The 18,212-nt window shown below is 43.1% G+C and overlaps 1 protein-coding gene across 3 annotated transcripts in view; it reads right to left on the reverse strand.

Annotated features, from left to right (window-relative positions):
• Nucleotides 1–210: 210 nt before the first annotated feature.
• Nucleotides 211–18,212, reverse strand: part of FAM120A (family with sequence similarity 120 member A) — a 52,459-nt gene continuing 34,457 nt past the window's right edge. For 2 of the 3 annotated variants that reach the window (XM_064668109.1, XM_064668108.1), the window contains exons 11-18: nucleotides 16,178–16,427; nucleotides 15,173–15,287; nucleotides 11,924–12,133; nucleotides 10,888–11,071; nucleotides 9,871–10,008; nucleotides 8,269–8,410; nucleotides 4,607–4,703; nucleotides 211–2,125 (exon numbers count right to left, since the gene is read on the reverse strand). In XM_064668109.1, the coding sequence (XP_064524179.1) occupies nucleotides 1,814–2,125; nucleotides 4,607–4,703; nucleotides 8,269–8,410; nucleotides 9,871–10,008; nucleotides 10,888–11,071; nucleotides 11,924–12,133; nucleotides 15,173–15,287; nucleotides 16,178–16,427 (1,448 nt within the window). In that variant the 3' untranslated portion in view covers nucleotides 211–1,813. The remainder of the gene's footprint in view (nucleotides 2,126–4,606; nucleotides 4,704–8,268; nucleotides 8,411–9,870; nucleotides 10,009–10,887; nucleotides 11,072–11,923; nucleotides 12,134–15,172; nucleotides 15,288–16,177; nucleotides 16,428–18,212) is intronic. The other variant, XM_064668110.1, reaches the window with a different exon arrangement.

The raw sequence follows: 18,212 nt of genomic DNA on the forward strand, positions 1-18,212 counted from the left end.
GGACACCTTCCACTAGACCAGGCTGTTCCAAGCCCCGTCCAACCTGGTCTTGAACAGTTCCAGGGAAGACACCAAAGGTCATTGCTTCCCTCCTCCGCCTCCTGGGAGGGCACCACGGAGCCTGCCAACTCAACCACTTGACTTGGGCATAGGAAAAACTTTTATTTACATGTTAATTAAAAAAATACTTGACAAAAAAGGCATACAGTATTTTATACTAAAAGAATAAAGATTTTTATTAAGCACTGTAAGTTGCATTCAATAGCCTTCAAAGACACCACACCACAATCCATCTACAACCAGCCAAACCCAACAGTAGTTCATTCTTGCACAATCCATGAGTTGGGGCAGAACTCCCTTCAACTTACATTAAGATACCTACTTAGCTCTGGCGGGCAGGGAATGGGGAATTACACCTCATTTCTGATCACTAATGTGTGATGAAGAGCATCAGGAGAATTATATGAAAACGAATATAAAGAAATGATTCTGATTTTGAAGTACATTAAGTTTGGAAACACTAACAAAAACATCAAAATGATACAGGTATATTTGCTTATACTAAATTCTTGATGGGAAAGTTCTCAAGAACAAGCCATTTGTTTCCTGCTACAGAAGGGGGGTACTTTTTTTTTTTTTGAAGATCAAAGCGTTTTTTTTTTTTGTTTTTCACAGAATTTCATATTTGCTAATATGAAGGCATAAAACAGCAACAGAGAACAATAATGCATACAGCAATGAGTACACCAGGGTAACGTTGATATTCAAAACGGCTAGATAATTTTTTTTTTAAAGTTTTAGAATAAATGCAACAGAGGTCAATAATCACAAAATTTTAAGGTTAGAGCAAGATCAGTCAATGACTAAACATAGTTAACATCTTTTATAGGACTATTACTGATTATTAGCTTTTTTTGTTTTGCAAATGGGCACAGTACTTGTAAGAATGGAAGAAAGAGGACAATAACATGCATAATATTAACTACACACTTTAAAAATCATGAACCATGCAGAAGTTTAGCTCAAATAGTAGTACTAATGGTCTACGTCTGATTCAAAACCACATAGTTCATTGATCACGGATGCATGGTATTAGTCACAAAAAGTTTCCCAACACATTGTGTTTGTTTTGAAAGGTCGTTTGCATCTTCTATGATTTCAAGTTTATCTCCGTTTAACTCGCTCGTAACGTATGTATGATGTCTATTGAACTCAGCAGAACTGCAAGTGTTACTGAGAATTGGTAGTTTCGAGAGTTTGCACATTTTTAAACACAAAAGAACCACGGCAACGGTGATGAGATTTCAGAAAGAAAAAACTGTGGTTGTGCCTTTTTCCCCCCATAATCATGAAATCAAAGCCTTAAAGAAAGCTTTATTGTGACACAGTAATGCAAAATCAAATATAATGGCATACATATGGTGCCAAGTACTAAAAATTATAGTTTTAAGCTATATATACTTAAAGACTGCCAAAATTTGTTTTCTTTATATTTCAAAAAACAAAACTACAAGCTTTTGTCATAACCAGTTTAAACTTTATGTATACTTCATTTTAAGTGCGGGAGTCAAATGCTCTTCATTCTCTTTTTTTTTTTTTTTTTGTTTTATTGTAGCATTTTGACTACAACTGGTTAAAACTAAAAAAATGTGTTGTTTAAATCTCTGACATCAAAGAGGGATCCGAATTTCCAAAGTCCTCATTTTTCTCTTACGGAAAGGAAAAAATGTACGTAACTGTAGGCTCTCTTTCTTTCCAGATATTCCTAATCCTGACCCTTCCCAACATCCTTCACCCTCTATAAAAAATAAGTTTACTCTTCTTTTTTTAAGACAGTGGCCTCAAGAGCATCATCTTTATGGCAAACACTGTCTGCATTTAGTGCATTTAAGTGAGGATTCGTATTGCACATTTTAGAGTCATTACTCAAGGCACTTTCAGACTGATTGGAAGCCCTGATGTCTCCTGTATTCCCATTCATCTGGGAAGCTGGTTTTTCCTCAGTCACAACTCCATTTTCAGCCAGGGATCCATCTGAAGACACAAGTGAGGATTTAGATTCCTCGGATTTTGACTTAAGTTCTTTGGCTACTTCTTCTGCTGAAGCAGCGTAAGGAGGTTTGCCCTAGTTGTTAAAAAAAAAAGAGAATTACTGAAGAACCAGTGCTATAAATGTATATAAATCTATAACTGTACAGTCTGATACAAGGATGCCACAACAGGCAGCATGCAGGGCGCAGGATTGTGAGTGAACATGAAAAACCAGGCATTTGCTGAAAGAAGTGGCCAAAAAAAATACACTGAGGAGAGGATTTTCAGTGTTCCCCAGAGCCTCCTGATGCTCCTGGGGCAAATGCCTTAGTTTCAACCTCGATAATTCACTTATTTCACAACATCAGAGGTACATAAATGTCTGCAAACACCAAAACTGAGAATCAAAGAACTCTGCTTCTTGGTTCATTAATGCTGTGATTTAATGGCAGGGTTACATGTTGCTCAAATTCAAACCCCACTGTTTTCAGACAGCATTTAAAGGAGTGCAGAGGCACCATGCAGTATTCTCTGCACCAGGCTATATGCTTCCAACGTTAGGAGAGGGGTTTTATACAAAAAGCATATAGTAAAATCTTACAAGACTGAGTAGAGCCATAAAACCCAGATTGATGCAGCATACAATTAGTTTTAAAGTATCTATAATTAATCTTAGCATTCCAGAAACATAATAGGCTTTAAACAAACCAAAATAAGCAGGCTGGGCTGCTAGGGAGCAGCACACTGGTCTGTCACACTGTTCACAAAGTCAAGTGCTAAGAAATGGCTTAAAACAGGGAAACCTGACACACCTCAAACAGCAGCAAACTCCTCCATTTCTACCTGCCAGAACAGCATGTTAGTGCTGTGCTGAGCTGCTGAAGGATTCTACAGAAGGACTTTGCAGGTGAGCCAGCACTGCTGCTCTCCAGCATTCTCATTACCCAGACAATCACCAACAACTCTGTCCCACTGCACAGGTACGGGACTGGCCCCTGAGGACAAGGGACATTGATCATCTGTGTCCACGGGCCTCTTTATAGGGGTCACTATGTTCAGCTTTACAGACCAAGAGTGAAAGGTCTCCTCCTGGGACAGAAACGGCCAGTCTGATGTGTTTGGTAAATACAAGCAGCTCATTTTGGGCAGATTCCCGGCCCTCGGGGAGGGGGTGACTCGGGGTGAGCCTGGCCCTGCACAGACACCCCTCCTCATCCCAGGGTATGAGCTCAGGGTACACCAGCACCACTCAGCCTGAACTGGGCATCACAGTCTACTCACTACACATGAAGTTTCCCAAGTTCTCCCTGCCACGTGCATTTTAAATCACCTTTTTCCTCTTCCTGTATAAGGAATGTACTAGAGGGACTTGATGACCACAAAACGCAGCGAGCTCAGGACCAGTCCACAGAAAATGTCATCTATGTTTCTTGTCCAGGCACAATTTTACACACAGGTCCTTGTGATCACAAGTATTTACCATCCAAATTACACATCATTGATAAAAATGCGAATATCCAACCTTGATGGCACTTGCCAACACACCTGCATGTTCTACCCAAACTACACTTCCACGTGTACATCTGTAGTAAGCCTGGAATATTTGGGAGGATCTTTTCAGGGTTTCCTTTATTTCAAAGGTTAAGATACTCAGAAATTAGATACTCTATCACTAACAAACTGGTTTCTCTTCTATTTAAAAATGTAAAGTTTCAGATCCGTAGGTACATTTGTAAATATACAGAGTCTGTGTACACAGAAATTTAACTAGGAAGTGAAGTATCTGAATTTTTACACCTAAAAATCAGTAAGTTTTACTGGAAGTTGAGTTGCTTCATTATCTACTGGAGAACATTCCCTCTTTTACTGTCTGACACCTGCAAACACCCCCCTACTCTCAGGTGTTCCTGACAAATGGCATGTCCATATGACATATTTATTGTGGAAGTTCTTCCAACTATTTCCTACTCATTCCTCCATTACAGCCCAAACTGCAGAACCATGGAAAAGGGAGGAAAACAGAACTCTGAAGCAACAGGCATTTCACAGAGATCAGCAGCTTGGTCAGCGGTACTTGAAGGATCCATGGAAAAGACAAAAGTCATGATCCATGGACACCTCTCAGGTTGTCACCAGAAAGGAACCTGTGTGCTCACCGGGCAAAGGCTGCTCCGCTATTCCCAAGAACTTTAGAGCCAGCTCTTTCATCTGGAGCCCTCCAGCAGCAGAGATCCTTCACTGCTACAAACTTTCCTTCATGAGGTTGGACCAAGGTCCCAGAAAAGGAACTGGGGAAGAGTGGGGGCGGGAACAGAACTGCTAATTTGTTTCAGCTTTGTATTTCTCCCACTTTTCCTAAATTTTCTTCTACTCCCACGACTGGTTCGAGCAGTGTAGGCACAGGATTCATGTCAAAATACATTCTTCCATGTGTGTCTTTAGAAGCAAAGCTTGCTTCAAGTGAGATGTGACACCAGCCTGTCCTGGTACAGCTCACAGCCACTTTGAGCTGGTCTGGAGTCCAGCCCAGCCCAGCCTGTCCCACAGAGCCAAGTCAGGCACTTGGCTTCATTACCTGAATTGCTCCCTGGCTTTTATAACCTCGCCCATAGTACCTTCCTCCTCTTCCGAAAGTTCTTATCACCGGAGTGGAGATAACCCCTCTGGGACGCCTGCAGGGGTGGGGAGAGAGGAGAAAACAAACACACATCAGCTTTGGTTACAACTGCTTTACATCTCATTTTGCTGGAATATTTTTTCCCTAGCTTTACTGTCTTTGGTTCCTTAAAGAGATGTCTTTAGAGAAGCAAGATGACTAATTCTGAATCACAGGGTTCTACTGTTCCCAAGTGTATCAAACCCAACAAACCTTTTGGGTTTGGAGTGATAAAATGTTTGTTTCTATATTTCCCTTCTAGAAAAACAATGAATGATACTTTCAAGCTCCACAGAAACATTATCCAAGTGTCAAGTTATCCTCACAGCACTTTAAAACCAGAGCTCAAAATACTTTCACCTTACAAAAACAGCAATTTGAACCACTTACAAGGGCACTTTCCCCATTTAATAACACTTCCCCCATATGAACGTGTGAGACAGACAGGATCTGATAAAAGAAAGTGAGGCAAAATACAAAACTCCTTTGGTTTTGATGGGAGAATACAAAATTATCTAAGACACTGAGGGAATAAAGGAGTTTCATCCATATGTGGGATGTGGCAATTGATAAGCTGGTATGCTTTCCAATAGAGGCTCTCAACTTGGACACACTGGGTGGTGATTTTTCGTGTGATTCAGTACAGATTAGATCAGATCAAAACAAACTTTCTCACCTTGGCCTCAAGTTGTGCCAGGGGAGGTTTAGATTACATATCAGGAACAATTTCTTGATGGAAAGGGTTGTGAAGCCCTGGCACAGGCTGCCCAGAGCAGTGCTGGAGTCACCACTAGAAGTGTTCAAAAAACACGTGGCTGTGGCACTTGGGGACATGGCTCAGTGGTGAACATGGTGGTGGTGTTGGGGTGGTGGCTGGATGTGACAATCTTAGAGGTCTTTTCCAACCTTAATGGTTTCATGATTCTGCTAAAACTGTTTTAGTCCCATCAATTGCAGAAACTCAACTTCCCTATCATGTCAAGGATACCACTGCCCTAAAAATATCTTTTGTTTTCTCGACTAGAAATATTGGATTGCTCTAGAAGTATGGCATTGCTCTGTGTTTTCTCTGGATCTGCTGCCTGATTCCAGCAGGTCCCCACGTGACACTGGCCTGTGCCCCCCTAGTCTTTTCACACATGATGTGAATGCCCACACTGGGCACTAAGAAACTAAATTCTGGGGTTTAAAAGCAACAGCAGAGAATGAAGAGGGAAAAGCTCTGGTTTGCATGTGAGTCACCCTCACTGCTTTCCTTCCTCACCCTGCCCACTGGCTCTCTTTTTACAAGGAGCTGAGCAAGACTTTTCCCCCTCAGGAAATCGCAGAGAATATATTGCTGGGTCAAAGCCAATACAAAACAGCTGGTGTAATTTCATACAATAAGAACATCTGAGCTCAGTGTTGCAGAGACGTGAGACAATGGGGTGACCAAGCCTGACTCAATCCCTAGGTTGGATATCAGGAAAAGGTTCTTCCCGCAGAGGGTGGTTGGCACTGAACAGGCTCCCCAGGGCAGTGGCCATGGCCCCAAGGCTGCCAGAGCTTCAAGACTACATCCTCAGGCACATGGTGGTATTGCTGGGGTGTCCTGTGCAGGGCCAGGGGTCGGACTGGATGATCCTTGTGGCTTCCTTCCAACTCAGGACATTCCCTGGTTCTATGATTCTGTCTTTAGGCAGAACCCTTAACACGAGCATGTTTTCCTACTGGCTGTATTTCAGTATCAACTGACCCAACAAACAGGTAAGGTGCCTGCAGTCATTTTCCATTTCTGACTAGGTCTAGTAACTCTATATGTGGAGAATTTCCCTTTGGTGCTGATTTGATGGAGACAGGAAGATCTAGCATTGACAGTTTTCCTGTCTTTTTGAGGTGACAATGTGCACCCAAAACCTTACTGACTAAAGACAGGACCTGCAACAAAAAGAAACATCCGATATTTTATCTCAACTCAAAAGCTACTATTGGAGAATCCTATTCCCCTGTCACAAAGGTACTGACTGGAGCAGTGACACCCTTTCAGTGACCTGTTTCCCAGATAAGGAGGGCTCTCAATTCCTGGCTACAGATATTCTGCATGAATTCAGGTATTTCCCTCTTCAGGAGATGGAGGAACTTCTATCCTGCACGTGTGTGTCAATGTAAGGCAGCTCTGAGCCTGAGGGTGCCCCAGACACTCCTCGGGAAGCTCTGGAAGACAGAGGCTTTGGGCAGGACACCACCGGGGCCTCTCCCACACAGTGCAGGTCACAGAGTGGCTCTGCAGGAGGCCACTCTCCTGTTCATGCATCCTCATGAAAAATAGAACTGATGACCTCCCAATAACCTCATTTCAGTGGTGGAAAAGGTTATTTTGTCCACTGATACCCAAAAGAGCCTCGTGCCTCCTCACCTTCACTCATTCCCACTGTCTCCAGCTGCTGCTCTGGAGCAGCACAGGAGCCCCCTGAAGCCCACACAGGTACCTGATGGTTGTCTGAAACAACTAAAACAACACTCAATGCCTCTGTTTTGGCAACTAAATCTCATTCTAGAGAATCAAGTATCCTCAAAGGTCAGCCCTGCTCTCACAGCAACGCTGTGTGCTGCTGCTGACCCTGTTCATCTTTGTTTCTGCTGCTCCTGCCTCTCCCTGTCCCCACAGCAGCTCCATTCTCCCAGGGCTTCAAATCAACCCATCTCCTCACTCAGCCCAACAAGACAAGCATTCCAACAGCTCTGGCTGACTCCAGCATGAAGCTTTATAGTACACATTCAAGTACATTAACAGAGAGAGGAATTCATGCAGTGCAGACTTAGTCCTTCAGACTGCAGTTCCCTAGCTCAAGGTGGCACAAATACACCCACTTCACTCCATTCAGAATACAGACAGACATAATATATAAATCACGTTACTTTGGGATTGTCTCCTGTAATAGACAGAACCTTAATTAAAGGTAAGTTCTGTAAGCACAGAACCAGCAAATCTATGGAAAAAATATAATCTTAAAAGTAATGGACTAGATATTTTTGTAATAAAGTACTTGTTTCACAGATATGTTGTGCCCCTGTAACTTCAGCTGTTCAATGAAGTGGTAGAGCGGAAGAAACTAATATTCTTTTAAGCACAACTCCCACCACAACTGTAACAGAGAACTATTAAACCCAGAAGTGTCTTTCAGGTGTTTTCTGCTTCACAGCAGAATTACATAATGTAGTTGTTAAAAATCTTATCATGCTTCTTAAAAAAATGTCCTGCCATGAAACAGAAAGGAATTGAATGTATTGTGTTTGTTGATTTCAGGGAAGAGAAAGCCCCTAACTCATTTCCTCATGCAAAACAAACCTCTGTGTGTGTATATATCTCTATCTCAGACTGAGTATGAATTTTATTTGCACATAGATGTTTATACCTACCTGAATAACTGAATTAAAAGATTTTAAAAGGAATGTCAATGCTTTTCTTGAATATTCAGCAGGTATAATTGACCTTAGGTGTCCTAAAATGTGTCATATGCAGTCTCTACTTTTCCCTGTTTTCCTTGTTTCCCCAGTCATTAAATCCCACATGAGAAGCACGTTGCCAGGCTGGCACTTACCCTCTGGCTGGTCCTCCCACGGACACCACCTGCAGAGGAAATGGCCCTCTCCCCCCTCGTCCACGTCTGCTTCCAGCCCAATGGCCGACTACAGTGCCGGCAATTTCAAGTTTCCCTCCCTGAGAAGGAATAGGTTGGACTCCTGCACATAAAAGGAAAACCAAACCTTGATCTTCACAATCATCACAGCAAAGTTCCAAATGAATGGAAAGACGGTTTGCCCAGATTTCACCACATATCCCATTTCCTCTATGGATACTGGGAGACTATTGCTCATTTTGCGGTATTCCAGAAGTGTTAGAGCTCCAAGAGTCTGTTCCCTCCCCCCCTTTTTTTTTAAAAACAGATATGAATTCTGAAAAGAAAAATTAACTGACACGAGTGCTTCAGTTTCAGGGATTAAAATATACTTGAGAAAAGCCTCAAGAAACAAGGGGAACTTTACAAGCTGGCTGAAGATTGGTTTTTTTCCTGCACTCCTAATGAAGAAGTAATTCTTGCAGGTTCAAGGCACTTTTTAGCCAACACCAAATATCAGCATAAACCACACAGATTATATTTGCAGTAAAGAACTTACTAGGCAGGATTAGCTGTACTAACACTAAGTTGCTATGAAAATGTAGCATTTAAATTGATCTGGGTGTAGAAGGTGGGTTTATCCTTCCCCTTCCAAGAAAGCAGCTAAAATTTGCAATTGTCTAAAATGCAGCTGTAGCTTCTGTTCAAGTTGCTTATCTCTTAACACTGGCATTTTGCCCTTAAAATTCAGCTCTAGGGCATAACACGTATTTTAAGAAATCTGGGTAAGTGGGACTGAGCCAGATGTCACTGGTAAGACCATCAGCACTAAAAGAGTTACAAACCACAGCATTTATGCAGCACAATTAGTCTCCAAACGTTAATAGGCTGGGAACTACAATACTGATTACATCCAGAAGGTTCCTACTTCCCTGTGCAAGTCCTTCAGCTCCAAATGCAGATGGTTTGCAGGGGTAGAGTTATTCACACATGAAGCACTAGAGGTATGTTTGCTCTTAGGATAAAAGCTCAGAGGCCAGAAAGAACAGCTGAATAAATATGAAAAAATTACCCTGACCAGGGCATTGGAATCAACAGGTTTCCATCATCCCACCTCATACAGGAGGTAAGCAACAGGCACACAGGTAGGGAACTAAATCCCACTCCTGTGTCCACACGAGCACTGATGCCAGCAAGGAAGGGGTCAGCAGTAACAGTGAAGTCAGTCATGTCTACATTGGGTTTTTGCAAAAAGCTCAACTGCCTCAGATTTTGGAAAACGCCTGTTAATAGAGTGAGGCAGAGTCCAGCAGGTTACAGATCCCCCCTCGCCTCTTGGGGACAGGAGCCAGCCCGCCCCGTTGGGTTTTCGGGCTCTTCTGACTCGGAGGAGGGTTTCTAGGCATGAGAGGAGGCTGGCGGCAGGGACGGGGAGCAGAGCGGACAGCAGCCCGGGCAGGCTCTAGAGAGGGAAGCTGAGACAGTTAGGGAGACAGGGAGTCAGGAAGAAAGCCTCAGACCAAACCGTACAGTGGAGGAAGCCGTTGCCAGAAGCTCTAAGAAAAGGGTTTTGGGTATAATTACCGCCCTGAAACTTGCTAGTCCTGTTGCTGTCATTGCCAGAGAAGGCTCCGGAGTGTCCTGCCGCTGCCGCCACCCGGAAGGCCCGGTAAGCGCCTGTGGCTACTGTTTCCCCATAAGGGCCTCCGAAGCCATAGACTCCTGTTAGACCCAGGGTAAAGAAAGACAGGGGAAAAGCTGTGAGGGGGCCAGGCATCTGGGAAGGCCCCAGCAGAGAGGCTGCTGCCTCCTTCCACCCTTCTGGAGCCAGCCAGGAGGGTCGTGCTCCTGCGGACCGGGCTCCTGTGGGTGATGCTGTACCACCACACCGAGGGAGCCCTGGCCAAAGGTGTCCTGCTGCCTCAGCCAGCACGGTGTCCCTTGTCCAAAGAGCATGCCTTGACCCTGGGCTTGGAATGGGATCCCAATTTCTATGGCGTTGTAAAGGCTTGGGACAATTTTTTGGCAGTGAGCTCTGCTGGCTACAGTCGTGGCACCCCAGGAATGCCCGTGTCCATATCCATACACCTATGGGCCTTGGGACAGAGAGATTTTGAGGAAGGGAGCAATTCTAGGAACAGCCTGGAATGGTTGTGTCAGTATTTACACTCGAGGGTGCCAATGGTTAAATGACTGTAGCAAAACATGGAGGGGTGGGGAGGGTGAAAGGCTGTCCAACCCTGACAGTTAAACTGTGTCCATTAATTTATAAACATTTTGAAGCAATGTACTGTGCAAGTCAGAGCCTTTTCATAACACCCAGTGTCCATCCATTCCTCTTTTTTCTAGTTCTACAATAACAGTAAAAATATTTTGATCTGGCACAGTTACTAAAATCCTGATGGAAATACGCACATTCCATATCACTGGGCTATGGCTAATAAAAGTAACACCAAAATACAGTCATTGGCACTTGCCAACACAAGCCAACCACTTGCTTTTATGTATTTTCTCTGTGAAACTGAACAGGAAAATGGATTTGTAGTTCTGGGGATGTGCAAGGTAAAGTAACGTGTGTGGCACCGCTGTCCCATCACTTACCAGCAAAGCCTCTCCCCCTGCCCTGAGGTGGTGGGACTGGCCCAAAGTGTCGAGGATACATAGAAGCTGGATAGAAAGGCATGGCAGGTGGAGGTGGGAAAGGGAGAGGATGGTTCTGCCTGGAGAAATTTAATCCTTCTAGAATGCTCTGACGCATCTTTTCAACCTTGGCTGCCTGCTCAGCCTAGGAATAAAGAGAAGGTCACAGAGGGATATTAAAATTCTCATTTCAATTGTACAAAACTACATTTACACAACAAATTCAAAGAAGAAAGCAAAACAATAGAAGAATAGAGACAGAATCATCATCCTAAACCTGGACTGCAAACCAGAGTCTGTGCAGACAGGCTGAAACATGCCTGGAGGGTTACAAGCCTGAGAGGGACCACGGCCACCATCAGTAGCCAAGCTAAGGTCAGCTTCCCTTGAGTCAGAAATAAGAAGGGATACAATTTCATACCTCCCAAAAAATTAAAAGCAAAAAAAAGTTTTGGTCATACAGTATACTGTTGATTTTTATCAGTTTTTTGATTTTACAGTTAGATAATAATTTTGCATGACTTAGATACAACAAAAAACTCCTACATGTGTATTTTAAGGTTGTAAGAAATGTGTAAAGCTAAAGGACCTCAAGAATGACTTCACAGTCTGTAAAATCAGTTAGAAACCACCAGTTTTCTTTCACTGTAAACCCAGTGCAGCTTAGTCCTCTGGGACAGCCTGACCCAAAAAGGCAGGACTTGAACAAATGAGCAGAGAGTTTCCAACTCGGCCATTCACCGTGGCATTCAAGTTTCAGTTTCCAGAGAGAAAAAAAATGAAATTTAAGTTGATGCCTCTTCTTCCAAATCTGCCCAAATGCCATCCCAATCATCAAGAGAAAAGGGATTAAACAGCAAAACCCACCCATCAGCCATTCACTTTGTACTTTCCTTTAAAAGCAGGGACATGACATGTGACATAAATGATAATAAACCCACCCCATCCAACCCTTCTGGGGACAAGGGACACTCCCTCACCGTGCTGAACTACACACCTGACCATCACAGAGGTCGATGAGCGGAACTTTCTCCCGGCTTGCTTTGATGAGCTTGGTCTGGAATAATTTCCCATCAAAATACATCCAGGGACAGCAGTGCTCCCATGGAATTGGCTGCCCGCAAGCATCGTTGGCAAAAAGAGCCATGTCCACCCCGCTCATAAATAGAGCAGACAGCTGGATTCCACGGGGGTCCAGATTCTCAATCTGTTGGAAAACATGCGAAAGTCAGTAAGATCGTCATGAAATGTAATTCAAAGTTATTCCAACAGTTACATTCTTTTCAAAACTCTTGCAAACAGAGGGATCTTAAAAGGTCATCCAGATTTTCACATGCTGGAGTAGAAGAATGCACCAGAACCTCTCGCCTGTGCATGCAGAGCTGCAGTCCTCAGGAAGGCTTTGGTTCCATCCATCCACTCTGGAGGCCAGAGATAAACCCAAATCCCTCTATTTTCTCAACAAAGTGCAAGAAACTATTTCTACAGACACTTAGAGGAAATTAGCAGTAGAAAACTTCATTAAAAATTTTATTCCAAATAATTATGTGCTTCTGAGATGTGCCGTAGAACGTTTCAGGAATGAGCTCATTGCTAGCATTCCATTTTTCTTCCTATATAACACATTTCCTTTCCAACTCCTTTATAATGGATTTTCTATTATCTTGATTTTGCTGTAAGAACACAACTCTTAATAACAAGGCAGTGTTTATGCATACAAGAGTTTTATTTAGGATGCAGAATAGAGACACAAAGGTAAAATTAAATGGTGAATAATAGCTGATGGTAGAAGAAAAAAAGGATTGGATTGCAGCAAGTGTATTTTTAGCTCTGGCATAAGAAAATATCACTACTGGTGTTCTCTGAAATACTTCTCAAAATATCAGCCCTTTCTTGGGAACATTTTCAAGACCTTGGTATTAAACTTTAAAATTAAACTCCATTACCTTCCTTATGCATAAGCAACCTTTAAGGGCCCCAAGACTATCCAGCTCATTTTGCAGACAGCTGGGTTCAAACTCAGCTGTTCTTTCTGTCTGTATTCACAAGCAGCTTCATGTGAAGACAGTAACAACCCTGAGGAAACATTGCATCTTCCAGCTAACCAACATATCTTATAGAAGTTATCTGCATTGCTTTGTGATTGAAAAATAAAACAATGTCTATTAAACCAAAATATTGACTGCTGTTTATCACTAGTCATTTGTTTTGTGTTGGAATGGAAAGAGTGTTTTCTCTGTGATTCCTTTCTTAGGTCTCTAAGACTAGCAATTTTCACAGTGAGTTTCCTCCTCTTTGCATCAGACCTTAAGAGAGGCGAGACTCTGATGATTCTATAACTATAGATACCTCTGTCAAAATCTCTACCCTTAGATGTCATTTAGGTTGTGGGCTCACCATCCCTGGAAGTGTCCAAGGCCAGACTGGATGGGGCTTGGAGCAACCTGCGATAGTGGAAGGTGTCCCTGCCCATGGCAGGGGTTGGAACTGGATGAGCTTTAAGGTCCCTTCCAACCCAAACCATTCTGTGATTCTGTGATTTGTTTGTTGTGTTGTGTTTGGAGAATGGACATGGCAGATCAAGTGGCTGATACACAGCTGCTCTTTGATGCATCCAGCCTGGCCTACAAAACTGTCATTTCAATTTCTGCTGATACCCACAGGTACAATCACGCAGCTTCAGGGGAGTTTGGGGCAGACGCCTTGAACCACCCTCTCATTCCTTCTGAGCACACAGGATAACTCAAGGCCAGGTCATTCCTTTGCAGAGGTTGGCCACATACTGCCCTGAAGACAAAGCACTGTTCCTCCAACATGGACAGAGCTGTTCTCTGGACCAAACCCCTGGGGTTCTGAAGGGCCCAGTGAGCACACAGGGCTCCCAGCACAAATGTCCAGTATACACCTTGAAAAGGAGCTCCAGCACACACCTGAACAAGTCTCCTGACAATTAGGAACTATGGTTAGGCTGCTTTTAAGGAATTACCCACAAGCAGCACTCAAACCCACGATTCTCAGGAGCCATAATAAGGTTATAACCCACGTCAGCAGCGATACAGTCCCAAGTGCTGCAGCAAACAAGTGGCTGTGCATGAACTCATGGGGTGTTCACTGTGCTTCACATTTTTTTCAGCAATGAGGGAAAGGACAAATAAATGTCTTCCTGATGGATTGTATTGATCTCTTTATTATTTTTCTGTTGACATTCATCCTTTGGTATAAGGGAAGAAGGTTTTTGCTTTCTCTTAACTCTGTTACTACCCTTGCTAACACATGAATTGTCTACTTGCTGTGTGCCAAGTTCAAACAGATTTTGTAATGGATTTGGTTTTCTTCCCCTTGCACTGACTAATACTTTTATATCTAAGTGTCGAGTTTCCATGAGCAGATTGATTTGGTTTATGGATTGAGGCTGAGAAGTCCTTGCCAGGGTGCTACAGGCAGGAACCCAACTCACACTCCACTTGTCACCCACAGAAGAGAAATAGTCACTTGCTGGCTTTGAGGAAACCTCTTCCAGACCTGGTATCAGTGACAAAATATACCTTGGAAAAGCCTAATAGCTGGAATATGTGTGAGCTTCATTGTTGTTTCTCCTGAGAAGAGGGATGCTAGAACTGCTGCTCGTGTCAACTTGGGAAACAAGTGCCACCTCCTCCTTGCTGCTTTACCTTCTGTATTTACAACAAGGATACCACACTAACTGTGAGTTAGCCAGCAGTATTTACCTCATGGAGTGCCACTGTACTAGAAAAAAAAATTAAACGTTTGAGATTTTAACTTTTAAAATCCTCAAAATAATGATTTCTACAGTTCTAAGAGTATTCATAAACTGTTTTACTTCTTTCCCCTGCATTTTTTCCCTCAAGATTATATAAAAGTCTCTCTCCATTCCTACACTTAGCAGCAAAAATCTTTTGAGTGTTGAATCATGAGAAAATACCCAGGTTAGTATTTATAAACAGCCACACAGGGAAGAAGCCTTTCTTTTCCCGTATCTTTTCAATGGAAGCACATTTGTTTCCAAGACACAAACTTAAGAAATTGTGAGAAAAGGTTCTGCAGTTACCTATTCAACCAGTGAAACAGAACAGATTATCAATCTCCACCACACGTGAAACCACTAAGAGTAAGATTTTGAAAAGTACAGGTGATTGTGCAAGACTCTTAGTGAGACAGGCACGTCCACATCAGCCACTGCAGTTAATTCCCAGATCAGCTGAGAAGTTATATAGTTAAGAATTACCTTGAGTTCCTGAAGCTGGTCAGGTTCATAGAGCTTTGGAGACAATGCTTGGGCAAGGAAAGCATCCAGTTCCTGGCGGCGCAGAATGCGAACCCCTGGCCACTGCACCATGTACCTGCAGGGAAGGACAACCTTACTCAGCAGCCTCTTACTGGGTAAACAAGAGGGATTTTATGTGATCAGAAATCACCAGTGTATACACAGAACATGTGACAGGAGAGAAACATGCTGTCCCAATGAAATGAGGAGCTTTACCACTTGGACTACTTTTTCTGTGTACTAACTATTCCAGAAGGAGAAACAAAGGAGTTTTGATGAAGTTCAATGGAACCAAAGACAAAATTTACATTTATCACTCTCAAAAATGGTTTATATTTTTTCATGTGCAACATGCTACCCTAGGATTCTGCCAGAATTATGAGCTAGTTGTGCTGAATAATTACCCCAAAGGTAAGCATCTCCCAATTCCTCAGTTTTCAATCTGAAAATTAAACATATCAGGGTTCTGGACTTTGTGTGACTTTCCCTTTGGAAGGCTCAAGTACAGAACTAACACTTCTACTACTGGTTATCATCACCTCAACTGGATGAGCAATTCTAACCCAGGGAGCCTCACACACCACAGGCAGAGCATCATCACATGAGCTTCACATCCTGATAAGCTGCTATGCAGCTGTTCTCTGAAGAACTCCCTCTTTTGCTGTGCAACTTCACCCACAAGAGCCTCTGAGGCCCCAAATATTATTTTGCAGTAAGCTGAAGCCTCAAGTACAGCAAGGGAAACTAATGCAAATGCTACATCGGCCTCTTTGCAACACAAGATCTTTTTCCTCTTCCCTTCAATCCTCAACAGATCAAAAAGAACCAGTGACTACCCAACACGCTTTTCTACAGCCAAACCAAACCCCCATTCCTAGTGACCTTGCAAATAGGAATTAACACTTTCTACAGAGATTCCACAGTACAACTTTCCTTGGCTCTGGTGTCCCTGGAGGTGTCACTGACCTTAGCACACAGCAGAGCACCATAAGATGAGTGGGCACGTTAGTTGGGTTGAGCATTGCTGGTGTGTCCGATCGCATACAGGCCAGAAACGCCCTCATCCGTCGGTTCTTGTCCTCCACGGCTTTGCCCAGCCACAGCTTCTTCAGGTTGGGACAGGTCCACTCCCTGAAGGCGAGGGCTTCCACCAGCTCAGGGGTCTGGGGAGATTTGCCTTTGTAAGCAGCCCATTCCTTAATTATCACCGGTGAAACTGCAGAATGGCAACAGCAGAAAGAAACCAGGCTGAGTTAATAGTTCATAGTTCAGCATTTATTTCAAACTTCATATGCAGGAGATTTGGATCCAAAAAGCATTACTTTGAGACTGCAATAGGTACCAGTGTGCTGGATTATACTGCCAAAATGGTAATTCAAACCCTGCATGAACCACCTTTTAATTGTGATCACTTACAAATTCAGTGCATACAAGTGTTCTCTAGGAACATTATGCTAATATTTTCAAATGAATATACAATGTAAAGGAACTATATATATATTTTTCTAAAGCAAACAGCACCATTTCCCCATCCCTGGAAGTGTTGGACAGGGCTTGGAGCAACCTGGTCTAGTGGAAGGTGACCCTGGCACATGGCAGGGGGTTGGCACTGGATGGTCTTTAAGGTCCCTTCCAACCTAAACCATTTTGTGATTCTCACCTGAAAACGCAATTTTCCCCTAAAATATCTGTGTCATGGATCAAAAGCCTAAAGTGATAAAAACAGTACATAAACACAAATATATTCCATGTGTGTTCTTTTAATAGCAATATGATCCTAGTGATTTTACTTGAATCAGATTTAATCCTGATATTGTATTTGTCCATAGTTGTTCAACTACTGCAATGCAATGAGATCTCAAATATGGGCAAATTAGGGGGCTTTTGCCTAAAAATTTTATAAAACATTACTTTACTGAAGTCTTCCAATTACTGCACTGCTTTCTATGCAGAGGTTAGTGGGTTTTGCCTAGGCTCCCTTTCATGCACATCAGAACAAAGACAGTTCACTCTACATGGTTGCTAAATCATCTCCCTTTTTCCACTTGAAGGCAACTAGAACAGAACACAAGCTCACGTCAGGGCTGAGACAAGATACCTTTGGCCTTGGAGCGACCCCAAGCCCAACACAGCCCACAATGTGTCTGCACCCTTCTAACTCCAAGCCCAGTTATGTAGTGTGGAAAGATTCAAGGAGCTTGTTAGTGCAGGTTCAGGTTACAGCCTGGGGAGATTCCCTGAGGAGTACAGACCTGCTCTTTCTGCTGGAAACCCACTGGGTACAGACCAAGGAGCGTGTCCTGCTGCTGCCAGCACAGGTCTGATGGCTACAGAGCCCTCTTCAGCAATCAGGCTGCAGCCTTACAGGGGACTCCATAGCCAGGGGCAGGCAAACCACGGCAGAGGTGACAGGATTAAAGAAAGGACTTCCAAAATATCCCAAAGCACTCTCACGCTTTTTGGAAATAAACCCAGCCTAGTATTGTAGTTACCCTTCACAGAGCTCAGGGCAGTTTTACAAAGATCACATGCAGCAATACAAACAAACATTCTGATATATTTAGTTGGTAGCCTCACTACGAAATCATGTTCTATTTTGGTTGCTCCCAGGTTTTATACACACTCTGAAGATGGGCTTTAACAGGCAGCAGAGCTACCCCATCACTGGGGTCCAGCTCATCACTGGGTTTCTCTGCTTGCTTAGGCCTGGAACAGCAAACACAAACAAATAAAAGGATGTATTTTATGTAGGTTTTCAAACTCTCTTGCAATTGTTTTAGATATCAAAAGCAAAACTGTACACACCACCAGTGTTCCACTGCTGTTTCTTTCACTTAACACATACAGATCTCAAGCTTAGAAGAAGGGAATGTTTTATGTCCAAGTTTTCTATCCTATGTTTTAACCATCAAATCTGGTTCTAAGCTTTTAATCTGGGGATGAGAACTTCCATGGCCTGTGAGGTTAAGGCCACAGCAAGAGTACCTCAGCTTGCTCTTCA

Source organism: Pseudopipra pipra, chromosome 11 (genome assembly GCF_036250125.1).
Source record: "Pseudopipra pipra isolate bDixPip1 chromosome 11, bDixPip1.hap1, whole genome shotgun sequence".
In the NCBI taxonomy this organism is placed as follows: Eukaryota; Metazoa; Chordata; class Aves; order Passeriformes; family Pipridae; genus Pseudopipra; species Pseudopipra pipra.